Below are 14,599 nucleotides of genomic sequence, written 5' to 3'. Positions count from 1 at the left end.
TCAGTATCACGACACGACCATAATGTCCTTCTTCGGCTTCGATCCCGCTGCGAACCCGCAGTCGCGGCGCGACGATGCCTTCTTCGATGGCAAGCACGAGTCGTAGGTCATCCTTGTCCCTCCGCCTTATCCCACACTCACAATGCAGCTTCGAGGATAAATACGACGGCCTTGCGGAGGACCTCGACCAGGAGTACGACACCGTAAACGACGAGACCTTCGGCAACATTCCCGACACTGTCGGAAAGGATTTTGATTTCTCGGGCCAGACGGCACTCGTGCGGCCAGAGTTGCAGGAGGAAGAGCGGATATATCATAAGAAGACGCGACCGCAGCAGAGTAGCCAAGCAGCTCCAAAGGCGTATCAGTCGGCGACACCTGCCAATGCGGCGCCGCAAGTGTTTGCGATCCCGGAGCTGAAGCCCATGACATCGCTATGGGACTCAGACATTCCCCCACCACAAGCAGCCCCGGCGAAGCGGCAACCACTGAGTCTTGAAGAAGTTGAGGCTCAGATCATGGCGCGTCAGAAGGCCGCCGCCGCCGTCGCCGCCGCTACCGCGTCTGCTCCAATGCCGCCGCCGCCGCCAAACATGTATCCGAGTCATCCCTACGCACAACAGTACGCCTACGACTCGCAATACCCTTTGCCACCCCCGCCACCGCCGGGCGTGGGATATCCACCGATGCCGCACTACCCCGGATACTCTGCGTACCCGCCCCCCCCCCCACCGCGCATGGCGCCGCCACAGCATATGGAGGATCAGCGGCGGTACATGCACATGCCTGAGCCACAAGTGCAGCCGTTGCCGTTGCCATTGCCGTTGCCGCAGCCACAGCCGCAGCCACAGCCGCAGGTAGACGTGCAACCCGCGCTTGTGGAGCGAGAGCCGGAAGCAGAGTTGAGCGCCGGGGTGGACTCGCTGCGGCTAGAGGAGACGCCGGAGCAGTCAGTTGCGATTGAGAGGGAGATGGAGGACGAGATCAACACGGTGCGGCTGTCCCGGTATAACGGGCTCATGACGTCGTCGGACAAAAACCACATTACGCGTCTTCAGCTGCAGCAGCTGGTCACCGAGGACCCCCTGACAGAGGACTTCTACTACCAGGTCTATACCGCACTCCACGGCCAACGGGACTCGCAGTCGTCGGCCGACATCGCGGAGATGTACCTGAACGAGTACGGCCGACGGTCGCGCTACGGCCTGCGGCGGCAGCAGGAGAGCATGCAGCGGCTGCAGCAGCGGGCAGTGGCGCTGGCGAAGGCGCACCCCAAACACGAGCAGCTGATGGTGGAGGGCGCGCTGGGGAAGATTGCGTTTGCGACGGTGAAGGCGCCGCGGCGGATTTTGGACGTGGGGCGGGAGCGTAGTTAGGCTGTGTATTAATGCGATCTATCGTACAGCGCGACGTTTATGTGTTGTCATGGCCGGCTAGCAGGGGCCGAGGCAGGCGAGACATTCGCCGAGAGCGCAGCAGCAGCAGAGCGTTGCGCAGCAGGACGAGCAGCAGTCGTCGTTCTGGGGCGGAGCTTGTTGCTGGACGTAGATAGTCTGCGGCGGCGGCTGCTGATAGTAGGGCTGCTGCTGGGGAGGGCCGTAGCCGCCCTGCTGGGGGTAGCCCTGCTGGGGGTAGCCGCCGTATGCCTGCTGCGGGTACTGCGGTGGCTGGTGCCGTTAGACGGAGAAGTCCAGAGGAGGAGAAGAACCCCGTACTGCACGTACCTGGTTGTTGTAGTAGTTGCTCATCGAGGGTGGCAGGGTCGCAGGGAGGGAGCGGGAGAGGGTATTTAAGCAGGGAGAGAAGACGATGACGTGTGCGCTGTGCGCAGTTCGCGCCCTGCTTCGGCGCAGCCACAACACACGCGTCTTCACCACTTCGCCGTGGTTTCTCTCCTTCTCCGCTATACGCGTACATATCTACACCACGGCGATGCCGGGCATTACAGCCACCCTCGTGCACTGGACAGCACACAACGCCACAGGCTACGGCTCTGTGTGTGCACGCCGCACACAAGATGCCCGCCCGCGCCAGCGCCAGCGCCGGTGTTCAACTCTCCGTCGCGAGGACCAGGCCGTGAAGAGTCGCGTGTGTTCTGGGCAGGGACTGGCTCATCGCCGCCACTGCTGGCGGTGAGATCCGCGGTGGCTCAAGCGGGTCCTTGGCGAGGGTCTCGTTCCACAGTGCGGTCGCAGCGTCCGTCTCCGCCATCGCCATCCCCCAGGACTCTTCTGTCTCCGCGAGAGCACGACGCGAAGGACGGGCGGCCGGAGACACTGCGCGCACACGTCTGCACCGACTCCGCTGCTCGCCACTGTCACGACCTGTGCCTCCTGCCCTCAAGTGAGACGCGCCGCGCGGTGGCCATCCCGGTCAGTGCCTGCGGAGGACTGCGCTCCAGACAACATCGCCGCTTTCGTCGCATTCATTGCCCGCCATGGACCGTTCCGCCGCCGCTGCGCCTCTCCGTCGCCCCGATGTCGACCCCCTCCGCCGCACACGGCCCATCGCCAAACCGCCCGCGCTCCGCCAGCTGTCCCACTACGCCGTTCCCCGGCCACCGTCTCCGCCGGCCCTCGACAAGGCGGATACACCCACCACGCCTGAGCTCGCCGTCGGCATGCGCTTCGAATCCCGCTCAGACCTCAAGGACCTTCTGAAGACCATCGCCGTCCGCGACAACTGGGAGTTCTCCTGCGTCAAGTCCAACGCCATTAGGTACACCGTCAAGTGCAAGGACCCGGCCTGCGACTGGTACCTCCACGCCTCCTGCCCCAAGGCGTCTGTCCTCGCGGCCGAGTCGCCCAACGATCCGCCGTTTGTCATTTCTGTGTACCGATCAACGCACTCCTGCGTGAAGCGCGACGCGCGCAATTCCGTGGCCTCGTCCTCGTGGATCGCCCGCCGCATCGTGCCCAACCTACGTATCAACCCCGCGTACACGCCCAACGATGTCATCTCCCACATGCGCACCGTCCACGGCATCGCAGTCTCCTACAAGCAAGCCTGGCGCGCCCGCGAGGCCGCAGTGATGTTGTTACACAACCGCGCGGCCTGCTCCCAGCTCGACGAGAAACTCGCCTCGTACTGCTCCAACATGGAAAGCGCGGATCCTGACGCGCGCACTTCGTTCGAACTCGGCGACATGGAGGGCGGTGGTGCGCTTCAACGCGACCCCACGAAATGCAACTTCCGTCGCTTCTTCTGGGCCTTTGGGACCTCGCTTAACGCCGCGCGCTTCTGTCGCCCCGTCATCGCACTCGGCCGAGTTGACTACATGCACGAAAACAACGTCGTCATGCTCATCGCCGCCATGCGCGATGCGGAGAACCAACCCTTCCCCCTCGCGTTCTGCATCACGCGCGAGGAGAACGTAACTAGCTGGATCTGGTTCCTCACAAACATCCGCTCCGGCATCGCAGACTACATCTGCCATGCCGACTCGTCCCACTCGTCCCCTTTCATCGCCGGCTTCAACATCTCAGAGTACTTCAACAACTTCACCTTCGTCTCTGACTACCTCGGTGGCGTGCCTGAAGCCTTGTCCTACGTATTCCCGGATAATACCCTCTCCCACGCCCTCTGTGTGCACTATATGTACACAATGCTCCTCCTCCGTTACGCATCTGTCGGCAACACCTCCTACGCTGACGTCGTCTTCCGCGCGTCTTCCGCCCCGACAGAACGCGAATTCGACGCAATCATGGCCGAAGGCCTACCGGACGCGGACCGCGCGTGGATCACAGACACATGGCCGCCCTCCATCTGGGCGGAGTCGAAATTCGCCGGGCGCAGGTACGGGGTAAATGTCGCGTACATGCCGCAGTTCTTTGACGAGTGGGATTTGATTAAGCCGGAGGAGCATATGGAGGATATGCCGGAGGTGGATGTCGAGTGTCTTACGCAGCGGCCGCGGATAACGCTGATTTGTCCGGATTTCGTCGTGCGGATACATACTACAACCGCGCACATGCGCGCACAACGCCACGCGCGGGCGAGTACCATGTTGGCGGAGGGCCGCACACTCAGCAACTTCGCAGAGCAGCGCCTCATGGACGCGGTCGTGCGGTTACACCACACCTCGTTTTGGCAGGTCCAGCACACGAACATGGAGGACATCTTCAAAGTCTATACTAACCCCTATGCCTGCCGCGTCGAAGACGTAATCAGCGCCGCAGCCCTCTCCCCCGACGACGACAGAGACGTCTTCCTCGTCGACGTCGGTAGTCGGCACTGCAGTTGCTTACTATGGCATTACTCCGGCTTCCCCTGCGACCACGCCGTACGCGTGTTTCAGGCGAAAGCTGCGAGTAAGGGGATCACGTTGTCCGCGATGGAATCGCAAGACGCGATACGCGAGGCGGTGTATAAAGTCGGTTTGGACGCGGCGATCGGAAGTACGTATGCGGTGGAGACGTATTGTAATACGTATGATGTACCATTGGCGGAGGCTACGTATGATGTCACGGAGGTGCGATTTTAGTTGCTATAATACGATACAAATTACAATAAACCCTGAAAACAAGTAATCATCGTAAGAGAGATGGCATTGCGAGAGGGAATAAAGTAGCGGTGCCGCTGGGAGTTCTTCCTACGCGAAAATCAACGTGCTGATCTTCACTACCACCACCGCCTCCCCACATCTTCCGGCACAGTACACAATGACCACACTCACGGACGAGGACGACGACCTCTTCACCGATCTCTAGTACGTACATCTTCTGCTCTTCTGGCTCATCTTCCTCGCACCACGTCCGGCTAGACTAACACGCTCAGCGGCGACACGGAAACCTCCGCCGCGCCCATCAGCGACACCATCTACGGCCCGGTCTTCGCCGCCAAACCTTCCTCGCGACCTACAACTCTCGAATACGAAGAGCCCGAATCTCCCATCCCTAGCGACGATGATGATCCCACAACCAGAGCCACCATCACCACCACAGGCTCTGGGGGGGGTGCAGCTAGAGAACCCGAATCATCCAAAGAAGATGGTAAAATGTTCATCGGCGGCTTGAACTGGGATACGACCGACGAAGCGCTACTGAAATACTTTTCTCAATTCGGGGAGGTGTCAGATTGTCAAGTCATGCGAGAACCTGCCACCGGCCGGTCCCGTGGATTCGGGTTTCTGACGTTCAAGGACTCGAAATGTGTGAACACGGTTATGGTCAAAGAACACGTACTCGATGGGAAAATAATCGATCCGAAGCGAGCGATTCCGAAGGACGAGCAGGAGAAGACGAGTAAGATCTTCGTGGGCGGTCTCGCGCCGTCGGTCACAGATTCCGACTTTCACAAGTTCTTTTCGCAATTCGGAAAAATCCTCGACGCGAGTCTCATGATGGACAAAGAAACCGGGCGCTCACGTGGCTTCGGCTTCATCACATTCGAATCAGACTCCGGTGTCGACAACACGGTCGCGAACTCGCCGCTTACCATAAATGGAAAAATGGTTGAAGTAAAGAAGGCGCAGCCGCGCGGGAAAGAACGCGGCGAGGATCTGGAAAAAGAGAGATTTGACGAGGCAGACGCGAAAGATGAGCCGGGCACGGGGGCGTATAACTCAAATACGTATTATCAGAATGGAATGTCGCCATCAATGTGGGCGAAGTACTGGTTTCGCTTGCAGCAGTATCTCGGCGCGTTGCAGTCGTTGTCGGTCGCTGCCGCGGGTGTTATGCCCGTCGCGCCATCAGCACCAACAGGATTTGTGCCGACGGCACCAACGGCCATGGCGACAATACCTACAGCACCAGCAGCAATGACCGCCGCACAAACAGCCCCAGTAGGCGCGCCGACAGGCCCAGGCAGTGCAGGATACGCACAGCAGTTACCACGCGCGTACGAGACGATGAATGCAGTGACTGCGAATCCGTCGATGCTGGCGTCCGCAGGTTCTGTGGTGGCGAGTCACTACGACGACGATGCGTACGAGCCGCCGGATGTCACCGCAAAGCAGGCGAGTATCCAATACCAACACCTACGAATGCATTGATTCTAATAATGAGATAGACTGCACCGCCAACAGCGCCGACAGGGCCAGCAGAGATACGCGCCGAGCCCCGCGCGCTGCATCGCGAGAACACGCCCCACGCGGACGCCGATCCAGCGCTCACCAATGCACCCACTGAACCTCGACGCCACCATACACCAATACACGACACCGATGCCCGACGCACGCATTCCCCCGTACCACCTGCCATGCCAGCGCGCCAGCAACAACAAGCACACGGCTTACCACCCACAGTACCAAGCGGCCCGCGCGCTTTAAGACAACAATTCCAGTCGCCTTCAGGGAAAATTCCGAGTGGACCACGACACGCTGGTGGTGCGCAGCCGCCGCCACCGCCACCGCCACCGCCGCAGACTGCGCCGCCTACCGGGCCGCGTGGTGGGGATCGTGGAGATCGTGGAGCCGGTGGGGGAAGTGGACGTGGATATCCCGGCCGTTCGGAGCGAGGCGGGTACCGTGGTCGGGCTGGGTACAGAGGAGCTGCGAATTCCTATCATCCGTATTCACGATGATGACTGTGACGGAGATGGTGGGGTGAAGCGGGACGGCCCATGGTACAGCATTGTAATGCAGATGTATAGTACTAGGATTATGTGCCGTGTCCAGAGCATTGCTTGGAGGAGGTGGAGTGTACATCTGCATATCAGTGGTTCCAATGGCGAGACACCTCCAGATTTATTCTCCGATCGAGGTGTAAGGGTGCGTGCAGTAGTGAGTTGATCACCGTGCTGTGTAAGTCGTAACACGTACATCGTCGCAGCGATCATGAAATTGACAACACGCAACAACCCACGTACCACGAAATCATTTGAGTTTGCGAGAATATGCTCATACGCGTCTTTGAGGATATGCTCCTCCTCGTTCCCTGATGCATGTCGTAAGTTTGCAGGCGGTGCCAGCACGGTGAGTACGTCAATATCCTGAGGTGGTGAAATAGGGGTATTCTTTCTCTCCGAAAAAGCACGCAGAAGTGAAGGCGAACGCGCCAGCGCTGTTGACGCTGTGGTGGTCGTAGATTCGAGAGTTGAGTTCTCAGCACGCGCACGAAGACGTAAAAGTTCCGTGAACATGGAATCTGTGGGCGACGACGCTGTCGTCGAAGGTGACGACGATATGTTGTCAATGAAGGATAGCCGCGCGGGGGATGTTGGTGCAGCGGCCGCGAAGCTGTCTCGAATGCGGCGGAGTGAGTGCGACGGCGAGAGAGGCAGGGGGAGTGGTACACGCTGCATTGGCGAGGACGCGCGTGACGACGAAGTAGAAGGCGGTGTGGAAGGTGGTGGTATTTCCTGTGTGCGAATGAACGACTTCGTTCGGGTATGCCGATGATGCGTAGCAAACCCTGAACTCATAGTCGGCGTGCGCGGGCGTTCTTGTATGCTGACTGCCATCCTTTTCTCTTCGTCTTGGGGTTTGTTTACCTTCTGCACATGAGGAATGTGCGATAACCAAGGGACGCGGGGAAGACGAACAGCACGCGTAGTCACGTGCCAATTGTTATCGTCACGTGATGTGTAATTGTGCGGCTCAAGTGGCTGCAGCACCGGGACTTCGGGAACAGCGCCGCCGGAGGAAGACCAGGATTCACAAACAGATCTTGTACGCTCACGACGCGCTTCCGTGTGGATTTACGTGCGGACCGCTTGAGGGATTTGATAGTGGAAGAAGATAGAAGGAGAGAGCGACGACGCGTCTGAGGTTGTACAGGACGCACATCCAACAAAATGGTCTGTATACCTCCGAATCAGTTGTGCTCCTGGACTAACCCCCTAAGCTCTGGCTCTCAGTAGCCGGCTTTACCTGGATCGGTATATTCGTGATCTTGTTAATCACCTACTACTGTCCCTTCTCACGTACGCCAAACTACCTGCTCCTCGCGCTCTTCTGCGCAGTATACATATCCTTCTCCATCATCCTCCTCGTCCCCATCGATCTCGCGACTTCGACGTCAGACTCTACGCCGTTATTGTCGCTGCCTTCGAGTGCTACGTTTGCGATATGGAGGGTCGTTTACTGGTTGTCGTTTGCGCTGACATGGTATGCACTTGTTTATGGACGGGGCAGAGGAAGGGAGAAGAAGCTGACGTGTATAGGGTCGTCTTGCCGATGTTGCAGTCGTATCTCGAGTCAGGACATACGGACAGCAAAAAGAAGTTCTACGATGCGTTGCGCGCAAACGCGAGGCATCAGCTGTTACAGCTCATGCTCGCCATCATCGGGTTTATCTACTTCTTCGTCTACGCGGGCTTGTCCGTGTGAGTTCCCTTGCCTGACATGATTAAGAGGAATGAGGCTAATAAAGTAGTACCTCGCTAAAAGCGCTGGTCATCGCGTTGTCACACTCATACGCACTCATCACCGCCATGCTGCTCATGGGCATCGGGCTGGTCAACATCCCCCGCTCGCTGTTCCTGCAAGCCGATCCCGCGCAGCAACTTGCAGCACTTGAAGAACACGCTCCAAAACTAAGCGACCATCTTACCGAATCCCGAATGTCATACCGCACGCTCTCCGCGGAGGTGCAATCCTTGCGTCCAGTCATGGACGGACCGTTTGAAGAGTGGATCAACGGCCTGCTGCGGGAAGCGGAGGATGTACCCGCGTCGCAGAGCATTTCACGGTTGAAGGTGAACGAGAATTATTTATCAGGATTAACGGTGCAGTTTAAAAAAGCAAAGTTTGCGCGGGATAGATACGAAGCTGAGTGGAACGCATTGATCGAAAAGGCGGTGGAGTTACTCGACATCCTCGACGCGCCGAGCAGCCGCGTGCTGCGCTTCCGTCTGCGACACACCCGGTTACCACCCCAGCTCGCGTATTACTACTACTCGTGCCTGCGTCCACTTCTGTGCTACGCATATGGCGCTATTGTTACGGTGTTTTCCGCGCTTGTAATTGTGTCCGAGTGTCTCGAGGGAACTAATTTCTCGTTGCTAGGTGTGATTTCCGCTCAGTTGTCTGGAGTGGGGCAGGAGATTATTTCGTTACTTGTTGTCGGATACATGTGTTTTGCTGCATACTCATCCCTCGCAAAGCTGCGATTGTTTAATATCTTTATCCTCACTAAACGGCACACGGATTGGCGCTCCGCGATATTCTACGCGACACAGGCGTGCCGCTTGACAATCCCGCTGAGTTACAGCTACGTCAACATGGTTCCCAGGCGTGTAACCTCCTCGGTCTTCGAAGAGTTCCTGGAGAAATCGATAAACCTTACTCCCCTTGGGATGTACTTCGTTGCGTGGCTGCCGCGGTTCATTCTCATCCCCGTGGCTGTTTCCGCATTTAACCTGTACGGCCGCGTGCAGAGGTTTTTGGGGTTCCAGGAGGAATTCGGGGAGGACGATGCACTTGTGGGGAATAGAGCGGAAGGACGGGATTTGATTCGGTATGAACTGGGCACGCGCATGAATCCACTGTAGCTGTTTTGGATTTATAATGCAACTTACAAAATATCTAAGCATAGACGATGGTGTTTGTGAGAGTCCCGATCTTGGCAATGCAAATGTCAACTCTATCTCCATCGTGGAGGTATTTGTTCATCGCGAAGCCGACGCCGCCAGGAGTGCCGGTCATGATGATACTCCCCTTTTCAAGCGTGGTGCCTTGCGATAAAAACGAGATGAGGGCAGGGACGGTGAAAAGGAAGTCCGAGGTATTCGAGTCCTGACGCAACTCACCGTTGACCAGTGTCTTCAGGTCAAGCCCGCTTGCGTCGCCGAGGATAGAGGAGGAGACGATAGCGGGACCGAGCGGCGCTGATTTGTCGAAGCCTTTGGAAAAGCACCACTGCGGAACCACACCCGCGAGACCAGGATCGCGTTGCCATTTGCGTGCGGAGACGTCGTTGCCGCAGGTATACCCCGCAACATAGTCGAGTGCCTCCTCCACTGGAATGTTCGTGCCTGTCTTACCAAGCACAACGACGAGTTCGCCTTCATAATCGGATTGCTCATCCTGTGCGATTTTCGGGACGGGGATAGGCTCGTCAAACCCTGCCACCGCATTCGATGGTTTTAAAAACAATGAAGGGTACGGCGGCGGCGTGCGTCCGGCTTCGAGGATATGCTTGAGATAATTCAACCCAATGCAGCGCACGGTAGGAACCATCGTCGGAGTGAGTGGACCAAGTAGCTCGGTGACAGGCAGAATTGTGTCGGAAACGCTTGCGAGCGGGGAAAAGATGTCCGAGTCGTCACCGAGAGTGATCACTTTTGCTGTCAAGCTGCCCGCGGCGTAGGTGCTCGCAATGTCCTCGCTCGCGGCGGCGAGGATAGGTTGACCGAAGTAGATTGCGTCTGTCGCGACAGACTTGAAGCGGATGAGACGTGTCCAGACGACCATTTTCAAAGCGGATACAGGTGAGGCAGAGGTGGAGAGACTGCGGGGAGGGCGGAGAAAGATAAAGGCCGGAGGAACGACGCCGCAGCCGAGCGGGATTCCGTTTTTGGAATGCCGAACAGGGTCATCCCGAGCCCCACCACTTGCAGGCTACCCCGCAAACTGCACAAACGGGGTATCCCGACGCTCCTCCCGGAACACGCTGTTTTGGGCAACTGCGCTGTCTCCATCGCGAGTCTGGCCCGATGGCACCGCGTATATAACCCGGAGATCTTCCACGAGATGTGCTCCAGCACATCACATTTAGTCACAATGTCCGCTACAACCACCGCCACCGTCACCAGCATCGCAGCGCCGTCGACTTCAACTTTCGAGTCCTATGCCGAAGGCGGAAACTTGTCCTACGAGGACGTCGTCCAGCGCGGCGAGTACCAGCAGTTCCTGACTACTCTCCCCTCTGCAAATGTACGTGCGCTCTGGACGTTCCTGTCCGACGCGTCGCCACCCGTGCCGAATCCGCGTGCTGTGCCGTTTGCATGGGATTACGCGGGCTCGTTGCGCCCGCGCATGATCGAGGCAGGGAGATTGATTCCCGCAGAGCTTGCAGAGAGACGGGTTTTGTTGCTGAATAACCCGGGAATTGGTACGTCTTGGTAATAGTGAGCAGCGTGGACAGGGCTAACGAACGCAGAGGCGACTGGCGGCTTTGGCATCCTCGACACCCTCTTCTCCGGCATCCAGCTCGTGAACCCCGGCGAAACTGCTCCCGCACACCGGCACACCGCCTTCGCACTGCGCTTCATCATCGAAGGCACCCGCGGATTCACCGCTGTCGAAGGCCAAAAGATCTACATGCACGAAGGCGACGTGATCCTCACGCCGAACTGGAAATGGCACGACCACGGTAACGAGGGCGAAGGTCCGATTATCTGGCTGGACGGGCTTGACCTGCCGATTTGGCAAAAGGTGCCCGTTAACTTCACCGAGGAGTATGCTCACGCAAGATATCCCGCTGAGGAGGCGGTCGTGAGCGATTATGTCTTCAAATGGGGAGATGTGCAGGCCGCACTGGACATGCAGACAGGCACGTACGCGGCGTATCGATACTCCAAGCACGACGACGGATCTGAGCTCTCTGCAGTCGTCGGCGCGGACGCGTACCGCATTGACGCCGGCACGTCTTCGCCTTCTCGCCTCGAGACAACCGCATTTGTGTTTCACGTGTACAAGGGCAAAGGATACACCCTCGTCGGCTCGGGAGACAAGCAGACGAAGCTCGTGTGGAACGACAAAGACGTGTTTTGCGTGCCCGCGTACTCGCGGTTCGCGCACGTCGCGACGGAGAAGACGTATTTGTTCTCGTTCTGTGACAGGCCATTGTTGCAGAAGCTGGACGCGTTGCGGGTGATTGAGTAGAGGGGGGCGGAGGAGGAGAGAGTTATACAATTGAGCGTGCTAGCATGGACTACCCGGCCTTGCCCGGCATGCACTCTTTCGGCAGAGAAACTTGGCGGAGCTCCGTACCGGGAAGGTGCTGCCAGAGAAGATGAGCGATAAACACGGTTATAGTAGCAATAATCTGAGATTTTAGCGGAGTAAGAAAGAATAATTCAGAAGCCAGGGGCTGACGCTGGTGCTGACTGGGGTGGTGGTGGTGATGGTGAGAATAGCGTGTACAAACTGTGGCTACAGCCGAGTCCGACGGCCGTACGCTCCGCCATGGATCACCACGCTTCACCAGACGGACTGGATTGTTGTTCTAGATATCTCCTTAGCACAATTGACCGGATAGAACCATTATAGAGCACACCATAGAGCGCAATAAGCGTGCACTGCTGACTTCCACACCGCTTTCGGAAACACCAACTTCTTCGGCTTATTTGACAAACTCCGCAGCCCTCACCCTCTTCCGCTCCTCTACCGCTCCTTCTCTCCCCCACACCATGGAACTAACTTTCGTCAATCGCACGTCCCCTTCCGCAGTACAACCCAAACGCCGGCGCATCGCGCGCGCCTGCGAGCTCTGTCGCGAGCGCAAGGTGCGCTGCGACGGGCAGATGCCGATGTGCGCTCCGTGTGCGACGCGGAATCCGCTGCCGGAGACGTGCGTATATCTTGTGCGGAAGAGGAGGCCCGCGAGTAGTGGGTATGTACCCGTAATTACTGCGACAGGTATGGGTACTATTACGCCGAATACGCCGGAGACGGCGACAGCGATGGCGGCAGAGGCGCCCGCGATGGCTTTGGGAACCGCATCAACAAGAGAGTCGACGTCGTCGGCGACGAGAGATCTTGAGGAGATCACGGAACGGCTCGCGAAAGAAGCATCGAATAACTCGCTCTTTATCCTTGCAGGCGTGAGTTCCGAGTATGGACGGCAACTTCCCTCGCTCTCAATGACATCAACCTCCTCAACTACACCACTCTCCTCGCTCTCCTCCGCGCCCTCCTCCACCGCCTCGCACTACGCATCCGCGACAGACGATAAACATGTGATGACAGCCAGCAGCGACGCCGACGCCGACGCCGACGCCGATGCGGATCTATACCCCCGCGACAAGTACCATGATGACAACCCCGACGCAATGGGTGCACATATGTCTGCCCCTGTGTTTGTGCGGCCTGTGTCGTTCTTTGGGCGCTCGTCGACGTATATGTTTATGGAGCAACTCAAGTCTGCCGTCGTGCGGACAACTGGTGGCACCGCGACCCCTCGCGCACGGCCGAGTCTTGTTCCGCGGGACCAGCGTACTAGCGAGACGACCACGCAGCTCGCGTCGATCGATATTATTCTACCCTCACGCAAACTCGCTGATTTACTCGTGAGTCTGTACTTCCAGTACACGCACAACCTGTACCCATTTGTGCACAAGCCAAGTTTCATGGCAACATATGAGTCTATCTGGAGCGGACAGCTCTCGCTCGAGTCGCGGCCATATTTCTACGCGACACTCAACATCGTGTTTGCCCTCGGTGGGCAGTTCTCGGATGATATTCCTGTGCTAAATAGGGAAAAGTCGTTGAGCATATACTTTGAGCGTGCGACGAAAGTTCTGCGGTTGGATTACCTTGATATGGCAGGGGATTTGGAGATGATCCAGGCTTTATTGCTGATGTGCCAGTATTTACAAGGCTCGAAACGTGCAAACATGTGCTGGAACTTGATGGGCTTGACGATCCGCATCGCACAGTCGAACGGGTTACACGTCGACTGTGACGTGTCGGCATGCAAGGACTGGGTTGAGTTCGAGATGCGAAGGAGGGTGTGGTGGGGATGTATCCTTCTCGACAAAGTACTCGCCATGACCCTAGGCCGCCCGTCTATGATCTCCGACAACTTCGCCATACCAGCACCGGTAAGCGTGGACGACGAACATATATCCCCCGAGGGCATCGGCCGACAACCACCCAACCAGCCGCCCCTATCCGCATTCTTCGTCGCTTCTGTAAGGTTCTTTGTCATCATCGATGCGATCCTACACGACCTCTACGCAGATCGGCAATCAGACAGCTGGGAGCATGAGTTAAAGTGCATCTCCGACAATATCCAGAAACTCTCTGCGTGGAGAGAGTCTGTCCCGTGGTTTCTGCGCGCGTTTAGTAAGACCGTGGATGTATCCGGACTGGACGATCGCGTACAACGACAGGGGCGAATTTTATTGTCACGGTATTTGCACGGCCGGATTATTCTCCTCCGCGTCACACTGTCGCATCTGCTGCGAACACAGGCCGATACCACTAATCCAGTGACGCCGACCAGCGATGTCCCCGACGTGTGGAGCAGTCCCGAGGCCGACTCGTTTTTAGTCTCATCCTCTGTGTACTGCTCAAAACTGTGTGTCGACGCCTCAGTCGCACTCGCGGAACTCACGCTGATCAACGAACAAAGCCACGCGCGCGGACCGATATGGTGGTACAATCTTTTCTACGCGTACACCGCAGCAGCGGTACTGCTCATGGCACGGCTAGTCCCTGCGGTATGGCGGGATGTAGATGCGGCGAAAGTAGAGCGCGCGTGGGTCAATATCGAAAAAACGGCGGAAGTTTTGCAGACGAAGACTAGTTTGTCGGGGCGGTATTTGCAGTTTTTGATGAAGATGAAGAACCGGGTTGACGCGATGGCCAGTGAGTTTTCTAGGAGCGGATCGGTCGTGGGTAGGAGCTAACGAGAACAGTCCAGGAAAGACAGCGTGTGGATGGCGCTGCGTTGGCACCTCTCGGGAGAACTCCGGCAGATGGAGAGGA

At 57.7% G+C, this 14,599-nt stretch overlaps 7 protein-coding genes across 7 annotated transcripts; 5 read left to right on the top strand and 2 right to left on the bottom strand.

The window, feature by feature from the left end:
• Nucleotide 1: 1 nt before the first annotated feature.
• On the top strand, nucleotides 2-1,410 carry V1518DRAFT_423040 (topoisomerase II-associated protein PAT1; the record flags this gene model as incomplete). Its single annotated transcript, XM_066905599.1, has 2 exons — nucleotides 2-102; nucleotides 149-1,410. Coding segments are annotated over exons 1-2 (1,304 nt in total), but the record flags the coding sequence as incomplete, so codon positions are not given.
• Nucleotides 1,362-1,770, bottom strand: V1518DRAFT_423039 (uncharacterized protein). Its single transcript, XM_066905598.1, has 2 exons — nucleotides 1,725-1,770; nucleotides 1,362-1,667 (listed from the first exon to the last, which is right to left on the bottom strand). The coding sequence occupies exons 1-2, from the start codon at nucleotides 1,746-1,748 to the stop codon at nucleotides 1,434-1,436; spliced, it is 258 nt and encodes an 85-aa protein (XP_066757172.1). The 5' UTR covers nucleotides 1,749-1,770; the 3' UTR covers nucleotides 1,362-1,433.
• A 2,845-nt stretch (nucleotides 1,771-4,615) lies between these two features.
• On the top strand, nucleotides 4,616-6,917 carry V1518DRAFT_423033 (uncharacterized protein). The gene is made up of 3 exons (XM_066905597.1): nucleotides 4,616-4,708; nucleotides 4,777-5,959; nucleotides 6,013-6,917. Exons 1-3 carry the CDS (start codon nucleotides 4,662-4,664, stop codon nucleotides 6,523-6,525), a joined length of 1,743 nt encoding a protein of 580 aa, XP_066757171.1. The 5' UTR covers nucleotides 4,616-4,661; the 3' UTR covers nucleotides 6,526-6,917.
• A 665-nt stretch (nucleotides 6,918-7,582) lies between these two features.
• V1518DRAFT_423031 (LMBR1-like membrane protein) lies at nucleotides 7,583-9,596 on the top strand. The gene is made up of 4 exons (XM_066905596.1): nucleotides 7,583-7,740; nucleotides 7,788-8,050; nucleotides 8,107-8,268; nucleotides 8,319-9,596. Exons 1-4 carry the CDS (start codon nucleotides 7,738-7,740, stop codon nucleotides 9,433-9,435), a joined length of 1,545 nt encoding a protein of 514 aa, XP_066757170.1. The 5' UTR covers nucleotides 7,583-7,737; the 3' UTR covers nucleotides 9,436-9,596.
• V1518DRAFT_377996 (uncharacterized protein) lies at nucleotides 9,470-10,357 on the bottom strand (the record flags this gene model as incomplete). Its single annotated transcript, XM_066901595.1, has 1 exon — nucleotides 9,470-10,357. The coding sequence occupies one exon, from the start codon at nucleotides 10,355-10,357 to the stop codon at nucleotides 9,470-9,472; it is 888 nt and encodes a 295-aa protein (XP_066757169.1).
• A 309-nt stretch (nucleotides 10,358-10,666) lies between these two features.
• Nucleotides 10,667-11,770, top strand: V1518DRAFT_439309 (RmlC-like cupin domain-containing protein; the record flags this gene model as incomplete). The annotated part of the gene is made up of 2 exons (XM_066906392.1): nucleotides 10,667-10,997; nucleotides 11,046-11,770. The coding sequence occupies 2 exons, from the start codon at nucleotides 10,667-10,669 to the stop codon at nucleotides 11,768-11,770; spliced, it is 1,056 nt and encodes a 351-aa protein (XP_066757168.1).
• Nucleotides 11,771-12,297: 527 nt separating this feature from the next.
• V1518DRAFT_378085 (fungal-specific transcription factor domain-containing protein) lies at nucleotides 12,298-14,520 on the top strand (the record flags this gene model as incomplete). Its single annotated transcript, XM_066901598.1, has 3 exons — nucleotides 12,298-12,620; nucleotides 12,717-14,100; nucleotides 14,146-14,520. 3 exons carry the CDS (start codon nucleotides 12,298-12,300, stop codon nucleotides 14,518-14,520), a joined length of 2,082 nt encoding a protein of 693 aa, XP_066757167.1.
• Between the last annotated feature and the right edge of the window lie 79 nt (nucleotides 14,521-14,599).

The sequence above is a fragment of the Limtongia smithiae genome (assembly GCF_038497785.1).
Source record: "Limtongia smithiae strain NRRL Y-17922 unplaced genomic scaffold V1518scaffold_16, whole genome shotgun sequence".
NCBI lineage: Eukaryota > Fungi > Ascomycota > Lipomycetes > Lipomycetales > Lipomycetaceae > Limtongia > Limtongia smithiae.
Note: the sequence above shows the minus strand (reverse complement) of the source record. Positions and strands in the feature narration are given on the sequence as shown.

Coding starts and splice junctions, on each gene's coding strand:
- V1518DRAFT_423039 (XM_066905598.1), bottom strand. CDS start 1,748: ATGAGCAACTACTACAACAACCAG. Junction 1,668..1,724: donor GCAACTACTACAACAACCAG/GTACGTGCAGTA, acceptor TAACGGCACCAG/CCACCGCAGTACCCGCAGCA.
- V1518DRAFT_423033 (XM_066905597.1), top strand. CDS start 4,662: ATGACCACACTCACGGACGAGGACGACGACCTCTTCACCGATCTCTA. Junction 4,709..4,776: donor GACCTCTTCACCGATCTCTA/GTACGTACATCT, acceptor TAACACGCTCAG/CGGCGACACGGAAACCTCCG. Junction 5,960..6,012: donor CGGATGTCACCGCAAAGCAG/GCGAGTATCCAA, acceptor ATAATGAGATAG/ACTGCACCGCCAACAGCGCC.
- V1518DRAFT_423031 (XM_066905596.1), top strand. Junction 8,051..8,106: donor TTGTCGTTTGCGCTGACATG/GTATGCACTTGT, acceptor TGACGTGTATAG/GGTCGTCTTGCCGATGTTGC. Junction 8,269..8,318: donor GTCTACGCGGGCTTGTCCGT/GTGAGTTCCCTT, acceptor CTAATAAAGTAG/TACCTCGCTAAAAGCGCTGG.